Genomic DNA, 18656 nt, shown 5'->3' with positions numbered 1-18656 from the left:
AGGGTTGAGATGGCTGAAGATCGCTTATCATGTATAATGAGATAAGAACCCGATATCTCTGTTCAAACCAGGTCCCTTACACAAACCAGGAAACCCAGGACGCCCCATCATCTCAGGTATTGGCACCATTACAGTGGGTGTTTCCGGCTATATGGACTCTGTTCTGAAACCATATGCTATCAGTGCTCCCAGCTACGTACGTGACACCACAGATTTTCTGAGGAAAATACAATATTTGAACAATCTTCCTAACAATACTATACTAGCCACTATGGATGTGGAATCTCTATATACCAACATCCCACACAATGATGGTTTACAAGCCATAAGGAACACCATTTCAGATAAAACCACAGCGGACTTTGCTACCAAACTCTGCCACTTTGTCCTTACCCACAACCACTTCAAATTTGGTGATGACCTGTTCCTCCAGATCAGCGGCACAGCCATGGGCACCCGCATGGCCCCACAGTATGCCAACATCTTCATGGCAGATTTAGAACAACGTTTCCTTAACTCCTACCCACTCAAACCTCTCCTGTACCTGCGATACATTGACGATATTTTTATTATCTGGACACATGGACAACAGACCCTGGAAACCTTCCACCAGACATTCAATGACTTTCACCCCACCATCAACCTAACAATGAACCAATCTATGCAAGAAATACATTTTTTGGACACTACTATAAAAATACAGGATGGACGTATAGACACCACCTTATACAGAAAACCAACTGACCGACAAACATATCTACATGCTTCTAGCTACCATCCCAAACATACCAAACAATCCATCGTATACAGCCAGGCCTTACGTTACAACCGCATCTGTTCCAACTCTACAGACAGAGAATCTCACCTAAGAGATCTACAGCAAACCTTTTTAGAACTAAAATATCCACCTGATGAAGTTAAACAACAGATCAACAGAGCCAGACAGATACCTAGAGAGAACCTGCTGCAAGACAGACCCAAAAAAGAAAATAACAGAACACCACTAGTCATCACATACAGCTCCCAAGCTAAAACAGTACAACGCATCATCAGAGATCTACAGCCTCTCCTGGACAATGACCGCTCCCTTTCTCAAGCTCTGGGAGGAAGACCTTTCATTGCCTACAGACAGCCACCCAATCTTAAACAACTCCTCACCCACAATAATACAACCACCAGACTTAACATGGACACTGGTACCAGAGCCTGCAATAAACCCAGATGCCAACTTTGCTGCCACATACACCCAGACAACACCATTACTGGCCCCAACAACATCCAACATACCATCTCAGGACTATTTAATTGCTCATCCTCTAACATTGTGTATGCCATCAAATGCCAACAGTGCCCTTCAGCTCTCTATATTGGACAAACAGGCCAAACCCTACGCCAAAGGATAAATGGACATAAATCTGACATCAGGAACCAGAAGACAGAAAAACCAGTAGGAGAACACTTCAATCTCCCAGGACATTCTATACAATATCTCAAAGTAGCTGTCTTACTACAAAAGAATTTCAGAAATAGACTGGAAAGAGAAGTTGCTGAATTGCAACTTATCACCAAGCTCAAAACCATGGAGGGACCTGGTTTGAACAGAGATATTGGGTTCTTATCTCATTATACATGATAAGCGATCTTCAGCCATCTCAACCCTTGCTTTTTCATGCAAAACCATTTGCAGTCGTTTGCGGTCATCAACAGCTATCAGTCAGTCAATCACCCATTTCCACCACCCTTCTGAGTGATCCCCCCTCCCCATCCCCACCCCTCCCCACCCCTTCTCTACATAAGTGCCTGGAAACTTCCATTTCACTGTATCTGAAGAAGTGTGCATGCACACGAAAGCTCATACCAAAATAAAAACTTAGTTGGTCTTTAAGGTGCTACTGAAGGAATTTTTTTATTTTTCTTTTTCAACTGATCATCATCCTAGGCTAAGGAAGATTTTAAAAACTTTATAGACCTAGACCATTATCCTAATTTGCTGTTCACACAGATTACGGCAGTCTTAAAAAACACACACAGAAGAACCAACAAATATTTTTATTCCCTGATTTTCTGGGAATAACAAACATCAGCATAAAGCAGAAAGGCTACAACAATCTTCAACAGAAATTCCATTAACTTGATTGGGATACCTGCAGTTCAAAGTCTTGTGCAAAAAAAGGTCTTACAAAGGTAACAAGTTACTAGGCCAGTAAATTGATATGAATGTGGTGAACTCAGTCTACTGAGGAATGATCTCGTAAACAACTTACCGGTATATAAACAAATGGGGGGGGGAAATCTATGAAAAGAAATTGCAGAAGGAGATTGGAAGATGATACAGCAGAGCTGGTCCACCCAGGAGGTGGGATGAATTGCCTACCTCAGGTGATGGAAGTGCAAGAGGTGGTACTTTGCCCACCCCATCACTTCTGGTACTGTCAAGAGGGAGGCATTTTGGTGTGTGGCGTTTATCCTCCCTGCCTGCAAGGGAGAAGCTGACTGGGAATGCTTAGAGAAGCGCTCTAGCTCCTGCCAAGTTTGTCATGAGCCAAGGTGCAGCAGTGGTAGAAGTGGTGAGGTGGAAACAATTCCTGTTCCACCTCAGGTGGCGAAACAGAATGGTCTTCCCCTGCCCAGAGCACTTTGTGTAATGCAAATGATCTTTTTTTATAAAAAAAATGTGTTTACCAATTAAGTACAGCTATATGGCTCAAAAATGGGCTTTCCTGGAGGAGATGCCTAGAACAAGTGGCATATATTTATCATTGGAGGACATGGACTAAGATATTAAGAAATTGAGAAATTGAGGCAAATTAATATTAACTGCATGGGTGACTTGTCCAAAGCACAAAGTGATTGCCAATATACATAAGGGTTCAAACCTCGGCTTTCCACATTTAAAACTAGCACAGTCCACTGGCTCCACAGTTGGGGAGGGAGTGAAAAAAACAAGCATACTGAATACCCATTCAGTATCTTTGTTTTTTCCACTCCCTCCCCAACTGTGGAGCCAGTGGATGACCTTGAAGGAAACTGAACAGAAAGTATGCAAGCAAAACATTGCCTCATTCCTGTGCCCAAAGATGTGTAGTCTCAATGCTTTGCCCTGACTACTTGGTAAAAACTCCATTGAGTTGGAGGGTTTTTCTCCTCATTTGCCCTTAAGAGTCCGCTTTACTTCTTCGAAAAACCACAACGAGCCCTTTCAGATGTTTATTCAGCTGATGACCGATAGCTTTCATTGCTCACTCTGATGGATAAATTTTATGTCACTTTACCCTGTGTTGGCTTTGGGATTGATAAGGATAGTTTTCCATGCTGATACGATAGAACAGTATAAATGGTGCCTGTTAATCTAATGTCTATAAAGGTCTTTAGCAGTTATTCCTGCACTGTATCATCAGTGGGAAGAAAGGACAATAGAATTAAAAGAACATGGAAAGAGCCATGCTGGGTCAGACCAAAGGCCCACCTAGTACCTTTGATTTCCTGTTTTCACAGCAGCCAACCAGATGCCAGTGAGCAGCCTGTAAAGGGGCCTGTGTGCAACAGGGCTGTCCTTACTTGCAATGGCCAGCAACTGATAGACAGCAGCATAGGAGGTGCAAAAAAGAGATAGGGACATACTTACCTATGTGGTGGAATTGCACAGTCATCCGGGAATTCTGGGATAAACTATACAATGAGTTTAAAAAGCTGTTTAGAATAACATTTAGAAAAAGACCAGAAGCCTTCCTCCTCGGAATAAGAGATAGGGACATACTTACATATGTGGTGGAATTGCACAGCCACCTGGGAATTCTGAGATAAACTATACAATGAGTTTAAAAAGCTGTTTAGAATAACATTTAGAAAAAGACCGGAAGCCTTCCTCCTCGGAATAATGTCATTGGAAATTTAAAAAGAGAAAAGACCATTGTTTATGTACGGAACAACAGCAGCCAGAATACTAGTGGCAAGAAAATGGAAAAATGAAACAGCACCTACGATAATAGAATGGCAGACACTTATGATAGAATATCTTGAATTGGCAAAGATGTCAGGGAAAGTAAGAGGGCTTTTAAACCAGAAAGTGTATAAAGAATGGAAAATATTTAAAGAATATCTAAAAACATATTGCTCAAACAATAACCTCCTTGTGGAACTAAACTGATTCTTGTAAAGTATACTGTATAACTGTTATGAGATGAGAACACAAGAAGATTAAGCAGAGTAATAGAAGGTTGTGTGCTAAGTATAAAGAAAAAAAGAAAAACACAAATACAATGCAAAGAATTGGAAGTTTTCTTTATTTAGAAACTTGAGAAATGATTCCATATGATTGTAAATGATGGTTTTGTATGTAGTGTTCCCCCCTTTTCTTTTATCTTCTTTCCTGTTCTAACTTTTCTTTCTTTTTAAATTTTATGTATGTATGTATATTTGTATTTTAACCCAATAACAATTTATATATATATATAAAGATAAGACAGCAGCATAACGCCTCTGACATTAAAGGTTGAGCACAGTCATTTGATAGCCTTATCCTTTATTAATTTGCCTAATTCTCTTTTTAAAGCCATCCTGGTTGGTGGCCATCACTAATTCTTACGGGAGCAGTTTGTGAAGTACTTTCTTTCTTTGGTCTATCCTGAATCTTCCAACATTCAGCTTCATTGGGGGGGCCTAGGGTTCTAGTATTAGGAAAATGAAAGAAACAAACATCACTCTGTCTACTTCGTCTACACCAGGCATCCCCAAACTGCGGCCCTCCAGATGTTTTGGCCTACAACTCCCATGATCCCTAGCTAACAGGACCAGTGGTTGGGGAAGATGGGACTTGTAGTCCAAAACATCTGGAGGGCCGAAGTTTGGGGATGCCTGGTCTACACCATGCAAAATCTTAAACACCTCTATCATGTCCCCTCTCGCTCATCTTATTAAATATATATATATCTAAAATGCTGTAATTTTTTTTTCACATAGATGAGTTGTCCCACTTTACACTGAATCTCATTTGTTGTGCATTGAGTCATTTTTAGAATATAAAATGGCTTGCTTAGAATGTCAGCATTCTGTATACTTGGGTTTATCCACAAGCTTGGCTACCCCACAATTCACCCTTGACTCCAGATCACTTATGAAGACATTAAATAGCAACAGCCTCAATGTAAGCCCTTGGTGGACCCTCCTTCTTACTTCCTTCATTTGTGGAGGTGATTTATTTATTTGAATGCAACATTTCTTGTCCTTTAACTGGTTACCAGTCCAGAAGAGGAACTGAATCTTGAATATTTTTTTTCTAGAATCCTTGATCTCAAAAGTCAGGCTGGATAAATCCCTACATTGATTAATCATTCAAATGTTTATTATTTTAATTGTTTCTAGGAAACAGGAATATCATGAAAAATCTGTGGCAGACATAACCCATTTGGTGAACTGTTAAATATTGCACTGGATCTGTCTATCATCTATCTATCTATCTATCTATCTATCTATCTATCTATCTATCTATCATCTATAGATATATGCAGGTGTCTATATATACATAGTGTATATACCCCCACATGCACAAACACTGAATCCCTTGATTTTTAGAAGAAACAATTGGATTGAGATGAAGAGAAATGGGGTGAAGAACAGTGATTGTTCTTTTCTCATTCTTGATAACCCCAATTTTCCTCTTGCTGTATCAGCGCATGTATTGTTTCTTATCTAATCTTAATTGCTTTATATACACAATTATAACTTTTAATGGAAAGTCAATGAAAGGATGAAAAAAGCATTTCTTAGCATACCTGATTGTGTTGATAGTGGTTGAGTACTAGGCTACAGCAATGGCAATGCCAGCCAATAAGGTGTTTTCATTTTTGGGGATGGTATCCATGGTATAAAAGCAAGGGCTGAAAAGTGAGACTTCAGGCCACTCTCTTCTGAGGTCTACTAAGCTCATCAGGTGTTGTTGTGGGAGAAACCAAGCATCATGAAGTGGGTGCTCCTGGTTCTGGCTTGCTTCCAGCTGTCAGATGGACTAGTGAAGTGAGTGTTCTTACTCAGTTTAATACTATATATGAAACAGAACAGCATAGAGACCAATAAGATGCAAAAATTGTTCGCTTGCAAATCAGATAGCATTATAATTTTTGGACTTTCATGGTGTAAGTCAGGAGTAAGGTAAAATTATATAGCACAGAGAGTTACGGTAGATGAGTGTACGGGGATGAGTGAAGATGTGAGAATATTTTTCTCCACATGGTAAGGAGGAGCTATGTATAAAGGGTGTTTCATGCAGTAATGCTCACATATTCAGTAAACCTAATTTCTTCAATTTGTTGAATGTGCATCCTTCCTTCAATTGCTGTAGAAAAACAACAAGAAGTGGGCAAGGGGCAGTCTCAGTGCAGCAACAGGAACAAATATGGTGGTGGTTCTTTGTCATCCAAGTTGTGTGGGGTCCTTGAATGGCAAGTATCACTCTATTAATTATATATCTATGCTCTGCTTTTTAATTCCATATAGCGTCCTTCTGAAGAAGGGCAAGTCTATCCGAGAGGTGATGAAGGAGAAGGGTGTGCTGGAAGACTACCTGAAGAACCACAAACTTGACCCAGCCAAGAAGTACATCTTCAATGAGTACAATGTTGCTTATGAACCAATGGCGTACATGGATGTGAGTCTCCCGTCCTTTCTTGTTAACTTGTCTATGTATCTTTGATGTTCTCTTTAACAAGCCTATATTTTTCCTCACTACAACAGAATGCTATTAGGCTGAGAAACCACATGGAATGTAAAGGTAAAGGTACCCCTGACAGTTAGATCCAGCTGCGGACAACTCTGGGGTTGCGGTGCCCATCTTGCTCTATAGGCCAAGGGAGCCGACGTTTGTCCGCAGACAGCATGACAAAGCTGCTTCTGGAGAACCAGAGCAGCGCATGGAAACGCCGTTTCCTTCCTGCCAGAGCTGTACCTATTTATCTACTTGCACTTTGAAGTGCTTTCGAACTGCTAGGTTGGCAGGAGCAGGAACTGAGCAACGGGAGCTCACCCCGTCACGGGGGTTCAAACCACCGACCTTCTGATTGGCAAGCCCTAGGCTCTGTGGTTTAGACCACAGCGTATTTCTAGGCTCAACCCTCTTAACAGTTCAAGCCTTTATGTGAGTACTGGGCATAGCTGCCAAGTTTTCCCTTTTCTCGCGAGGAAGCCTATTCAGCATAATAGAAAATCCCTTTAAAAAAGGGATAACTTGGCAGCTATGGTACTGGGCCTGAGTGCTCACAAAAGACTTACAAGCACTCGAAATGTGCACCATTGCCTCCCTCTTCCTCAGTGTGTGTAACTTACCTTTGGACCAGGGGAAGAAGGTAGCAGGAGAAGAGTTGACAGTGGGCCCTGTGGAGACCCAGCAGCATGAGATTCCACAATGATATAAGGCTGGAGAACTACCTAAGCATAGAAAAGATGCTATTTGCACAATTTCTGCTGGGAAGAATCCCCACTGCATGATGGAGAAACCACTGGTTGCTGCCATTGTTGATTATCTTCTTCCATCCATGGTCAAAAGCTCAATCCAATCCTTTAGAGAAGGGGGAAATGGTTGAAGTGATGGTGAAGCTATCTGAGACTCCATTCACCCTGCATGTAGTAGGCTATGAGCAGTGTCCCTCTTGCCTCAATCCTATCTGAGGGCATTCAAACCCCCCTATTTGAGTGATCACAACATCCCAAGGTGTAAATGTGAATGTGTGATGCGTCTTTTGAGAAATCCTATGCCTTGGGAAATCGATCAGGTTGGGAGCTTTTTAAATTCACAGAATCACTCATTCCATGCAAATCACAGAGCTAAGTTCATGCCAGAATTCTTATGAAATTCACAATGTAATATATTTTCTCCCCAGGCTTCTTACTATGGAGAAATCAGCATTGGAACACCACCTCAGAATTTCCTGGTGCTCTTTGACACTGGCTCTTCAAACTTGTGGGTGCCTTCTGTCTACTGCAACAGCCAGGCTTGCAGTAAGTCACCAACCCCCAACTTTTCAAAAGCTATCTTTATTCATAAAAGGTGAAGGTAAAGGTACCCCTGACCGTTAGGTCCAGTCACGGACGACTCTAGGGCTGCGGTGCTCATCTCGCTCTATAGGCTGAGGAGCAAGCATTTGTCCACAGACAGCTTTCGGATCATGTGGCCAGCATGACTAAGCCGCTTCTGGCAAACCAGAGCAGCGCACAGAAACGCCATTTACCTTCCCGCCAGAGCGGTACCTATTTATCTACTTGCACTTTGACGTGCTTTCGAACTCCTAGGTGGGCAGGAGCTGGGACCAAACAATGGGAGCTCACCCCGTTGCGGGGATTCGAATCGCCAATCTTCTGATCAGCAAGCCCTAGGCTCTGTGGTTTAGACCACAGCACCACCCACGCCCAGCTTTATTCATAGCCACAGCTAAGCCAGCTGTCGTGTGATGGAATACAGACAGAGCTTCAACAGATCCTTGCTGCCAAGAAACTGAATTTCTGTCATCCATGATGCCAAGCAAAGGCTTTTCTAACTGTATACTTCTGCTGATGCTGTACAACATTTAGGGTATATCCTATGGAAGGTTTCAGCCTTTTATTATATTTCTCTCCACAGCTGGTCATTCAAGATTCAATCCCAGCCAGTCCTCCACCTACTCCACTAATGGACAGACCTTCTCCCTGCAATATGGTAGCGGTAACCTTGATGGATTTTTTGGCTTTGACACCATGAGAGTAAGTGTCACTTGGCCTTTTTTTGGGTGTGTGTGTGTGTGAACTAGTCTAATGCTGCCAATGAATCACCGTCAAGTGAATCTGCTAATGCTGGGGTGGGGAACCATCCCTCTTAGCCAATATTCAGGGATGATGGGAGTTGTGGTCCAACAATATCTGAAGGGCACCATGTTGGCAACCTCTGTTCTAGAAGCTCAAAAGCAGGGTACTAAGATGGTGGATGCCCTCTTTTGACAATTTATAATTCTTTTCATTCCTATCCTATCTATGAATTTTACGGTGACACTTTCTCTTTGTCTCCTTTAGCTCCAGAACATTGTTGTCCCTAAGCAAGAATTCGGCCTGAGTGAAAATGAACCTGGTTCCAACTTTGTTTATGCCCAGTTTGATGGCATCCTAGGGATGGCTTATCCTTCTCTTGCAGTTGGGGGTGCTACGACGGCCTTAGAGGGGATGTTGCAGCAAAACTTGCTTTCACAGCCAATCTTCAGCTTCTATCTGAGCTCGTAAGAAACAGAAGCCATTTTTCCTTTAGCTTTCATGTCCCACACTCCTTTGCTTTTCATACATCATAGCATAAATATAAATGGGTTGGATCTAGAATAAATTAATCATGCTTTACTGCCACAGAAATAGATGAGATTTCAGTTAGTCATGAAGGCATGGAATTTTCTGAAAATCTCAGTATTAAGCTTCTCCACACATAATTTTTCTAACTTCCTTCTCACTCCATGATTTTGATGAGAAGTAAGTTATTTCCCTGAGTGCTTCTGCTATAAATACAAACACTTCTCAAATTTTATTTGCATGTTTATACACATTATTGTATGTGTTACTATACATGTTAATATTATGCATAGATTATATTCACTCCAGGTTTCCTAAAGTAGCCAGCAAAAAAACATACATACAACAATGTACATGGCTGTAGAAAAATAAAGGTAAAGGTAAAGGGACCTCTGACCATTAGGTCCAGTCGTGACCGACTCTGGGGTTGCGCGCTCATCTCGCATTATTGGCCGAGGGAGCCGGCGTATAGCTTCCAGGTCATGTGGCCAGCATGACAAAGCCGCTTTTGGCAAACCAGAGCAGCGCACAGAAACGCTGTTTACCTTCCCGCTGTAAGGTAAATGTAAAGGGACCTCTGACCATTAGGTCCAGTCGTGACCGACTCTGGGGTTGCGCGCTCATCTCACATTATTGGCCGAGGGAGCCGGCGTATAGCTTCCAGGTCATGTGGCCAGCATGACAAAGCCGCTTCTGGCAAACCAGAGCAGCACATGGAAACACCATTTACCTTCCCGCTGTAGTGGTTCCTATTTATCTACTTGCAGTTTGATGTGTTTTCGAACTGCTAGGTTGGCAGGAGCTGGGACCAAGCAACGGGAGCTCACCCCGTCACAGAGATTCGAACCGCTGACCTTCTGATCAGCAAGCCCTAGGCTCAGTGGTTTAACCCACAGAGCCACCTGGATCCCTTATATGTATTAATACTTACAAAATTATAGCGCAGAAACAACATATTGCATGGGACTTGACTCTCACACATATACATATTTTGGCGTATAATTTTGCATTAAATGTTGTAGATAGTCAGTCATTAAAAAACAACCAACAATGCACAAGAAATTCATATGTACAGTACAGTGGTACCTCAGGTTAAGTACTTAATTGGTTCTGGAAGTCCATACTTAACCTGAAGCGTACTTAATCTGAAGCGAACTTTCCCATTGAAAGTAATGGAAAGTGGATTAATCCGTTCCAGATGGGTCTGCAGAGTACTTAAATTGAAAGTACTCAACCTGAAGTGTAGTTAACCCGAGGTATGATTGTACTGTACTCTCACTGTGTATTTATCTCAGATCCTTAATTGTCCTTGGAGGGAATTTTTGCATTTATACAACCCAAATGAGGGCCACCCCGTTACACAATGTTCTTTGCTTTAAACATTCCATAACGAATTATGAATGCCCAATCCTTTCTTTTTGTTTGTAGCCAACCAAGCTCTCAGTATGGTGGTGAGGTTGTCTTTGGAGGTGTAGACACTCGACTGTACTCTGGAGAGATCTATTGGGCTCCAGTCACCCAAGAACTTTATTGGCAGATTGGAATTCAAGAGTGAGTTGAAATTGTTAAAAAAATAATTCAAGAGCGTTGGAGAATTCCCATAATATCTATATAGTGCTGTGCTTTTGAACTCATGGCGACACCTTCTTGGATTTGAGCCAGACTCTTCTAGAAGGAATGCAGATATAAACTGAAACTTACACATTGTTTCTCAAAGCACCATAGAGATTTCACCAAAGTAAATGATTGCACTGTCACTTTATGTTCACATGATTTCTGGAATAAGAATATTCAAACTGCAGTGGATTAAAATTGAAGTAGGATGTGGCTTTGCTCATGAGCCTACAGCAATGTGTGTTCAGCATTTCCACTCTGGGTTCTACGTGAACTGGCTATCACATAGCTACAATCTAAAGTACATTGATGTCCCTAGGGAAGATTATTTCTTGAATGTGTAAAATTGGACTACAAGCCTAGATGTTTTGCATGCCACAAACTTATTGTTTAAATTTAGACAAGGAACTGAGCCTGAGCCCATTGCTCCATGGCTTCTTTATCTCATGGAGATGTTGATTGGAGGATTAATAGGGACAAGGAGGTGAACGGCATATAGCACTGGGTGGGAATTTATATTTATAACTTATATCCTCACCTTCTATATCAAGAGGGCAGCTCACAAGGATATAAAATATCTTACCATATTATACAAACGTAAGTGTTATCATCATGCTGCAATTTCCCTCAGCTACAGGTGGTGCTGTGAACTGCAGCATCAAAAGAGGTAGTGGATGGGCAGCCCAGGCAAGCCATAGAGGGACAGCCCAAACAGCCCAGGGCAGCCCCTCAGTTACTCTGGCTCCTCTGCCCGCCAGCATCCAGATCCTTAGACCAGCTGCCACTGTTACTGCCCACCATCCTGCTTCATGGTTGGCCTTGGAATCTGCTGCTGCCATGGCTGATCCCCATGAAGTGTGGCAGGATGAGCAGCTCACAGGGAGGAAAAAGGTGGCTGGTTGGCACCATGAAGTGGAAAGGGAAGCAGTGGATGGCTTTGGCAAGGGTGGTTGGTGGAGGTTGGGTGAATGTAGGTGAGGTTGGTAAGTGAAGTGACCAGGGGTACAGTCCCTAGTAAAACTATACCATGTTATGGTATAGTTATGCATTGGCTGAATACTAATCTAATAAGAAAGCCATGATACACAAATGACCAACTAGGAAGACTGCAGGTAAGACTGGCTTGTTAAGAGTCAGTATGAGGTTTGTATCAGTATCAGCAACGAATCAATCCACTCTTTTTGGTGCATAGAAAAGCACATGGCACGGCCTGGTCCTCCCACATCAGAACAGAAGGCAGTGAAAGGGAGGCATTTTAAAAGAAATTTAGTGCCCAGCAAATACTTCATACATTTTTTTGCAGAGGATATAGGCAAGACTGCACATGAGAGGTAAAGGTACCCCTGACTGTTAGGTCCAGTCGTGGACGACTCTGGGGTTGCAGCGCTCATCTCACTTTACTGGCCATGGGAGCCGGCGTACAGCTTCCGGGTCATGTGGCCAGCATGAGTAAGCAGCTTCTAGCGAACTAGAGCAGCACACAGAAATGCCATTTTCCTTCCTGCCAGAGCGGTACCTACGTATTTATCTACTTGCACTTTGACGTGCTTTCGAACTGCTAGGTGGGCAGGAGCAGGGACCAAGCAACGGGAGCTCACCCCATTGCGGGGATTCGAACCGTCAACCTTCTGATTGGCAAGCCCTAGGCTCAGTGGTTTAGACCACAGCGCCACCTACATGAGAGGTATGGTGGGATTTTCAATGTGTTCCCTGTTCTTAGGTTTTCTATTGGGGGAAGAGCTACTGGATGGTGCAGCCAAGGTTGCCAAGCTATTGTGGACACTGGGACATCCCTCCTCACTGTTCCTCAGCAGTACATGGCGAGTTTTGTGCAGGCTGTGGGTGCTCAGCAAAATCAGTACGGAGAGGTAGGTGACATTAAACATTTTGAAGAGCTGGGAGGGTAACACTGGAAGCAGGGTGATGTGGGATGCAGCTGGTTTATGCACAGTTTGTGTGGGTTGCCTCAAAGTCACCAAGAATCCTGGCATAATAGAAGTAATTGATGCCTACTGAATGACTACATCTCAGTTCCTTGCTGTCCACTCCTATAGGAGAATAACCCATCATTGCATTCTTCCTTCACAGTATGCGGTTGCTTGCAGCAGTGTTCAGAATTTGCCCACCATCTCCTTCAACATCAATGGGGTTTCCTTCCCTCTGCCCCCCAGTGCCTACATCCTCAATGTAAGTTTTAGAGATCTGGACATCATTAATTCATTTGTTTTCTTTTAGCATAGAACCAATAGAGAGAATTAGAACTTAATGTTCAGGACAGAAGAAGAAAGATAGGGTTTTCTCTTGTGTGCCATCTGTCTTTATAATAACTGGGCTAGCATCTTAATGGATCCTACTCATTTTGCCTTTCCCCCTTTCTATTTATTGCTTTACAGAACAATGGCTACTGCACAGTTGGGATTGAGCCCACATATCTGCCTTCCCAAAATGGACAGCCACTCTGGATCCTGGGAGATGTCTTCCTCAGGAAATACTATTCCGTCTACGACATGGGCAACAACAGGATTGGCTTTGCAGCTGCTGCCTAAGCTTCTTTGCTATTATACCTGAGTTGTCTCTATTACAATGCCTTTCTTTTAAGATTCTTACTGAGATGAAAGGGGTAGTTTAAATGCTTCCCCTTATCTCTGTTACAATTTCTTTCTTTCCCTTTAAGCTTGTCTTAGACTATTCTCCTTGAACTATCTGCACTCTGGAGCCCTGGGGTTTTTCCTTTCTTGGTGTTATAATGATGTTTGTGGCAGATTGGATAATAAATGGTCAAACACAAGATATTCATGCTCAAGTCTGTTCAACTACTTTTCTGCTATTTACAGAGGGCATTAAAGAGGAGTGCTCTTAGCTGGAATCTATATACTGTACCTGGAATAAATCTTAGGCTAAATAACGGTAGCTCCTTTAAATGACACTGGCAGCCTCAGCTCACTGTTAATGTTTTGGAAGGGAGCAATGCCAAATGTTGCTCAGGAAGCCTCTTGTTATGGCAGCATTGCTCTAGGATCCACAGATAAATGACAAAGGGGATTGCTCAAGGCCATCCAGTCCACCCCACCAAAGACAGAGCCATCCATCCGCACCACCTCCATAGGTAAATAGATGCTCGAGGGACAAGACCAGAGTGTTTCCCAAAGTCAGGTACACAGCAGGAGATTCTTACCGACCAATATGCATTCAGATTACCCATACACAGGACCCAAGCATGCAATTATTATTATTATTACATTTCTATACTGCTTTATATTTTAAAGAAAAATCTCAAAGCGGTTTGTTGTTGTTGTTTAGTCGTGTCCGACTCTTCGTGACCCCATGGACCATAGCACGCCAGGCACTCCTGTCTTGCACTGCCTCCCGCAGTTTGGTCAAACTCATGTTCGTAGCTTTGAGAACACTGTCCAACCATCTTGTCCTCTGTCGTCCCCTTCTCCTAGTGCCCTCAATCTTTCCCAACATCTGGGTCTTTTCCAGGGAGTCTTCTATTCTCATGAGGTGGCCAAAGTATTGGAGCCTCAGCTTCACAATCTGTCCTTCCAGTGAGCACTCAGGCCTGATTTCCTTCAGAATGGATAGGTTTGATCTTCTTGCAGTCCATGGGACTCTCAAGAGTCTCCTCCAGCACCTCCAGCGGTTTACAGAATATTAAAACATCAATAAAACATGAATAAAACAATCTGAAGAAAGTCACATATAGAATATATAGTCAAAGCAACATAATTAACAGAAAACTAATATATTATCTTAAAGATTTCAAAATTAAACATTACAAAGGAGGTCAACTACAGAATACATACTGAACACAAACAAAGTTAACATTTTTTAAAAAAATTGCTAGGTGAAGTCAAATATAAAATGCACATTTAAAACAGCATAATTAACAAGAGCATACACACATGCAAACAAACAAATATGCACGCACGCACACACACACACACACACACCTGACCTGTTATATTGTTCCCTTTCTCTGAGCCAAGCTGTTCCTTATTCATGTACAAAACCTCTCTGGTTTTGTACCCTCCCTGTACCCTCCACCCTGCCTTACTTCTGTGCAGTTCACACGTGTTTCTAAAGCAAAAGAACATAATAGAGTTTTCGAACCAAGAGCGGGAAGGGAAATAAGGCCAGGGACCCATTAACAAAGCCCCTTGGCACTGCCTCATAAATAAACAGGCTCAGGTGTAATGCCACCATGCTAGTGAGACATTACAATTTATCCCAATGTTATTACTACCTAGGGCATTTTCCCACCAGAGCAGCATTGCTGAACCCTATGCTTCAGCACCATGGATCGTTGTAAGCTATTTAACAAATAGCTCACATGTGAGTTCCCTGCTTCAAGCAATATCTATTTCCTCCCAGCACTGGCCATGTTTTAATAACTGGTTTTTCTAAGTAGTAATTATGCTACCTACACATATTTCCCAATGAGCCCAATGGTGATTATTTCCTACTAAGCTTATGATTATAGCCTGAAATAAGTTCCATTAACTGGACTCCTTCCCAAGTATGTATAGAATTTCAGTTTCCCCTCTTCAGATAAAAAGTTCAACACACACAGCAATTGCTGGATTGGGAACTGTGAGAATCAATACCCTGCAGCACATTGCTTTCAATGCACACACTTCCCCATTCCTACATTAGATAGGGGTGCCCATTCATATGCACATCTGAATTTGCACCCTTTAAAAAGTAACGAATAGCAGCCCATTGCACGTGTTCTTGGTCTCTCTAGCAAATAATATGTGTGCAGAAACGTATTTAGCTTAGCAGATCCCCCTTGTTGGATTGGATTGGCAACTTGCAGACTCACTCAGCCCATACAGAAAGACACATGACAGTGCACTGCAATATTGCCACCTAGTGGGCCTTGACCTAGTTGTCCAGAACATAAGGGCAGTGGCTCATCTGAGCCAGTGTATTGTTCTCACAGTGCCCAACCAGATACCCATGGGAAGATGCAAACAGGACCTGAGCATGACATGACTCTCCCTTTCAGGTAGGGTTTCTGGAAACGTTAAAGAGAAACCAGCAGACCCTTTGCTAAACAAAGGTTTAAGGTTTCAGTCTCAGACTCAAAGGAGTTGTTGTTGTTTAGTCGGCTGATTTCCTTAAGAATTGATAGGTTTGATCTTCTAGCAGTCCATGGGACTCTCAAGAGTCTCCTCCAGCACCATAATTCAAAAGCATCAATTCTTCGGCGATCAGCCTTCTTTATGGTCCAGCTCTCACTTCCATACATCACTACTGGGAAAACCATAGCTTTAACTATACGGACCTTTGTCGGCAAGGTGATGTCTCTGCTTTTTTAGGATGCTGTCTAGGTTTGTCATTGCTTTTCTCCCAAGAAGCAGGCGTCTTTTAATTTCGTGACTGCTGTCACCATCTGCAGTGATCAAGGAGCCCAAGAAAGTAAAATCTCTCACTGCCTCCATTTCTTCCCCTTCTATTTGCCAGGAGGTGATGGGACCAGTGGCCATGATCTTGGTTTTTTTGATGTTGAGCTTCAGACCATATTTTGCGCTCTCCTCTTTCACCCTCATTAAAAGGTTCTTTAATTCCTCCTCACTTTCTGCCATCAAGGTTGTGTCATCTGCATATCTGAGGTTGTTGATATTTCTTCCGGCAATCTTAATTCCTGCTTGGGATTCATCTAGTCCAGCCTTTCGCATGATGAATTCACTCAAAGGAGAGCAGGGCAATTAAACTGCCTCTATTGAGTCTGGCAACCCTACTTTCAGGGATATTCAGAGCCAAAGCAGAGCCATCCTGCCTAGTAGTCATTGTTAGTCCCATCCTCCATGAATTTGTCTAATCCTCTTTTAAAGCCATCCATGTTGGTGGCCATCACTGCCTCATGTGGGAGATATTTCCATAGTTTAACACTACACTGCATGAAGAAGTATTTTATTCTGTCTGTCCTGAATCTTCCAACATTCAGCTTCGTTTTATGTCCCTGAGTTCTAGTGTTACAAGAGAGTGAGCTAAACCTTTCTCTAACCACTTTCTTCATACCACACATAATTTTATAAACTTGCATGCCTTTTCCCTAACCTAAAAAGCCCCAAACGCTGTAGCTTTAAAGAGTGGGTTTTTGTGGGCAAAGCACCAGGGCAAAAAAAAGGAGATCACTTAGCCACTGAGCTTTAAAGTGTAGACCTGTGTCTAGAAAGCACGGGGCCAAATTTTAAGTGTCAATAAGCTCTTACATCTCACACCCCTTTTTTGGCATATATTTTGAATATGGTGCGGTAGATGCTGCAACAACCAGTTGTTTATATTTCCTACCTGATTCTTTGGGAACCATAGGCTAACCTGATACACATTCATTTTTTTTAAAAAATGTATCCTACAAAACCAGCTAATTTAGGTTCTTGTGATAGCTGTCTCAGTGGTGGTGGTGTGTGGATAGGCCACTGTGAGAACAGGATGTTGCACTTAATGGGCCATTGGCCTGATCCAGCAGCCCCTTCTTATGTTATTATGGGGAAGAGGGAAGCAACTGGCTGGCATTACTACTAGCTGGTGAACGGGAAGCCATCATTCACATTTTGAGAGCCAGACCACTTCTTCTTGCATCATATCCACTGAATCCTAGAGGCCAAAAGAGGCTCCAGGATTGAACCCTGATTCAGATTAAGCACAGCTATTATTTAAGCAATTGATTCCCCATTAGGCACACACCACCTCTTTCCCCCCCCAACTTTTGGTGTATTATTATATCCTACTATTAGCTGGTTGGCAATTTACCTATGAGGTCTCCCACAAATCTCTGGAATGTCTCCATCCCTCACTTGAGAGGTGAGCAATGGATTTAAAGAACACTGAGTCACACTTTAGGGTTTCAAAGCTTCTCCAGGTGTTTCAGTTACTGGCACAGATAGGCATTCATGTATCTCTGATGCTTTTGAAGTTTATCACAGGCCTGTAGAGGTTGCCACTCCTGTTCATTAGTCCTTTCCTTCATCCATACATGTGAATGATGTCCACAACTTTATTGCAACACATATATAACTCATGATAGGAGAATTTGTTGAAATGGGCTGTTAGGAGGAGAGGATATGCTCCATAACACAGGAATTTACCACAGGGATGAGATGTGCTTTCATACATCCACCTAATTGCTAGCATTGAAGAACTCCTGCATAGTACAGCTGATATGAGAGCCTTGCTTATAGGGACACAATGATAATGCTGTTTTTTACTGAGATGTTGTGGCTGGGACTATATACAGCCGTATACCATTGTTATGAGGGCTAAATCAATCTGTGAATGAATTTGTGTTGACTAAATCGCATATACATTATAAATGAAAACGGTAGTTCTGAAGGTGTGTGTGTCGGGAGGGAGTGTATACTTCCCTTGTTTTTAGATGATGTGAATATCTGCTCCATGTGTGATGGAGAAGACAGAACGCCTCTTCTATGGTGCCTTTAACCTACTGTGTGTGTGTGTGTGTGTGTGTATGTATGTATGTATGTGTATTTATATATATATGGTTTTAAAATAACTTGCCATCCAATTAATACATGGCACTTTTAAAGCAGTTAAAATGCTTTAAATAGATTACTCTAACTGAAAGATTATATAATTCAGCCCTAATGGTTGGTACATTGTCATTCACTGTGCATCATTGTAATTAGAAGCACCACTTCTTATAATCAATGGCTTAGTAACAATTTTGGAATGTTGCTGCTGTGGTTACTCATTCATGATACTCGTCTTAGGAACAAAAT

At 42.3% G+C, this 18656-nt stretch overlaps 1 protein-coding gene across 1 annotated transcript; it reads left to right on the top strand.

Annotated features, from left to right (window-relative positions):
* Positions 1-5956: 5956 nt before the first annotated feature.
* LOC118089240 (gastricsin-like) lies at positions 5957-13454 on the top strand. The gene is made up of 9 exons (XM_088673351.1): positions 5957-6012; positions 6493-6643; positions 7872-7989; positions 8609-8733; positions 9040-9233; positions 10723-10845; positions 12629-12776; positions 12997-13095; positions 13302-13454. Exons 1-9 carry the CDS (start codon positions 5957-5959, stop codon positions 13452-13454), a joined length of 1167 nt encoding a protein of 388 aa, XP_088529477.1.
* Positions 13455-18656: the final 5202 nt, after the last annotated feature.

The sequence above is a fragment of the Zootoca vivipara genome, chromosome 7 (genome assembly GCF_965207765.1).
Source record: "Zootoca vivipara chromosome 7, rZooViv2.hap1.1, whole genome shotgun sequence".
Lineage (NCBI taxonomy): Eukaryota > Metazoa > Chordata > Lepidosauria > Squamata > Lacertidae > Zootoca > Zootoca vivipara.
The sequence above is the reverse complement of the archived record's forward strand: the minus strand, read 5'-3'. Positions and strand labels throughout refer to the sequence as shown.

What these genes read in the sequence shown, in the direction of transcription:
- LOC118089240 (XM_088673351.1), top strand. Translation starts at nt 5,957, where the DNA reads ATGAAGTGGGTGCTCCTGGTTCTGGCTTGCTTCCAGCTGTCAGATGGA. An exon ending in TTGACACCATGAGAGTAAGT is followed by an intron (nt 8,734 to 9,039) that starts GTCACTTGGCCT and finishes CTTTAGCTCCAG; the next exon opens with AACATTGTTGTCCCTAAGCA. An exon ending in AGCAAAATCAGTACGGAGAG is followed by an intron (nt 12,777 to 12,996) that starts GTAGGTGACATT and finishes CTTCCTTCACAG; the next exon opens with TATGCGGTTGCTTGCAGCAG.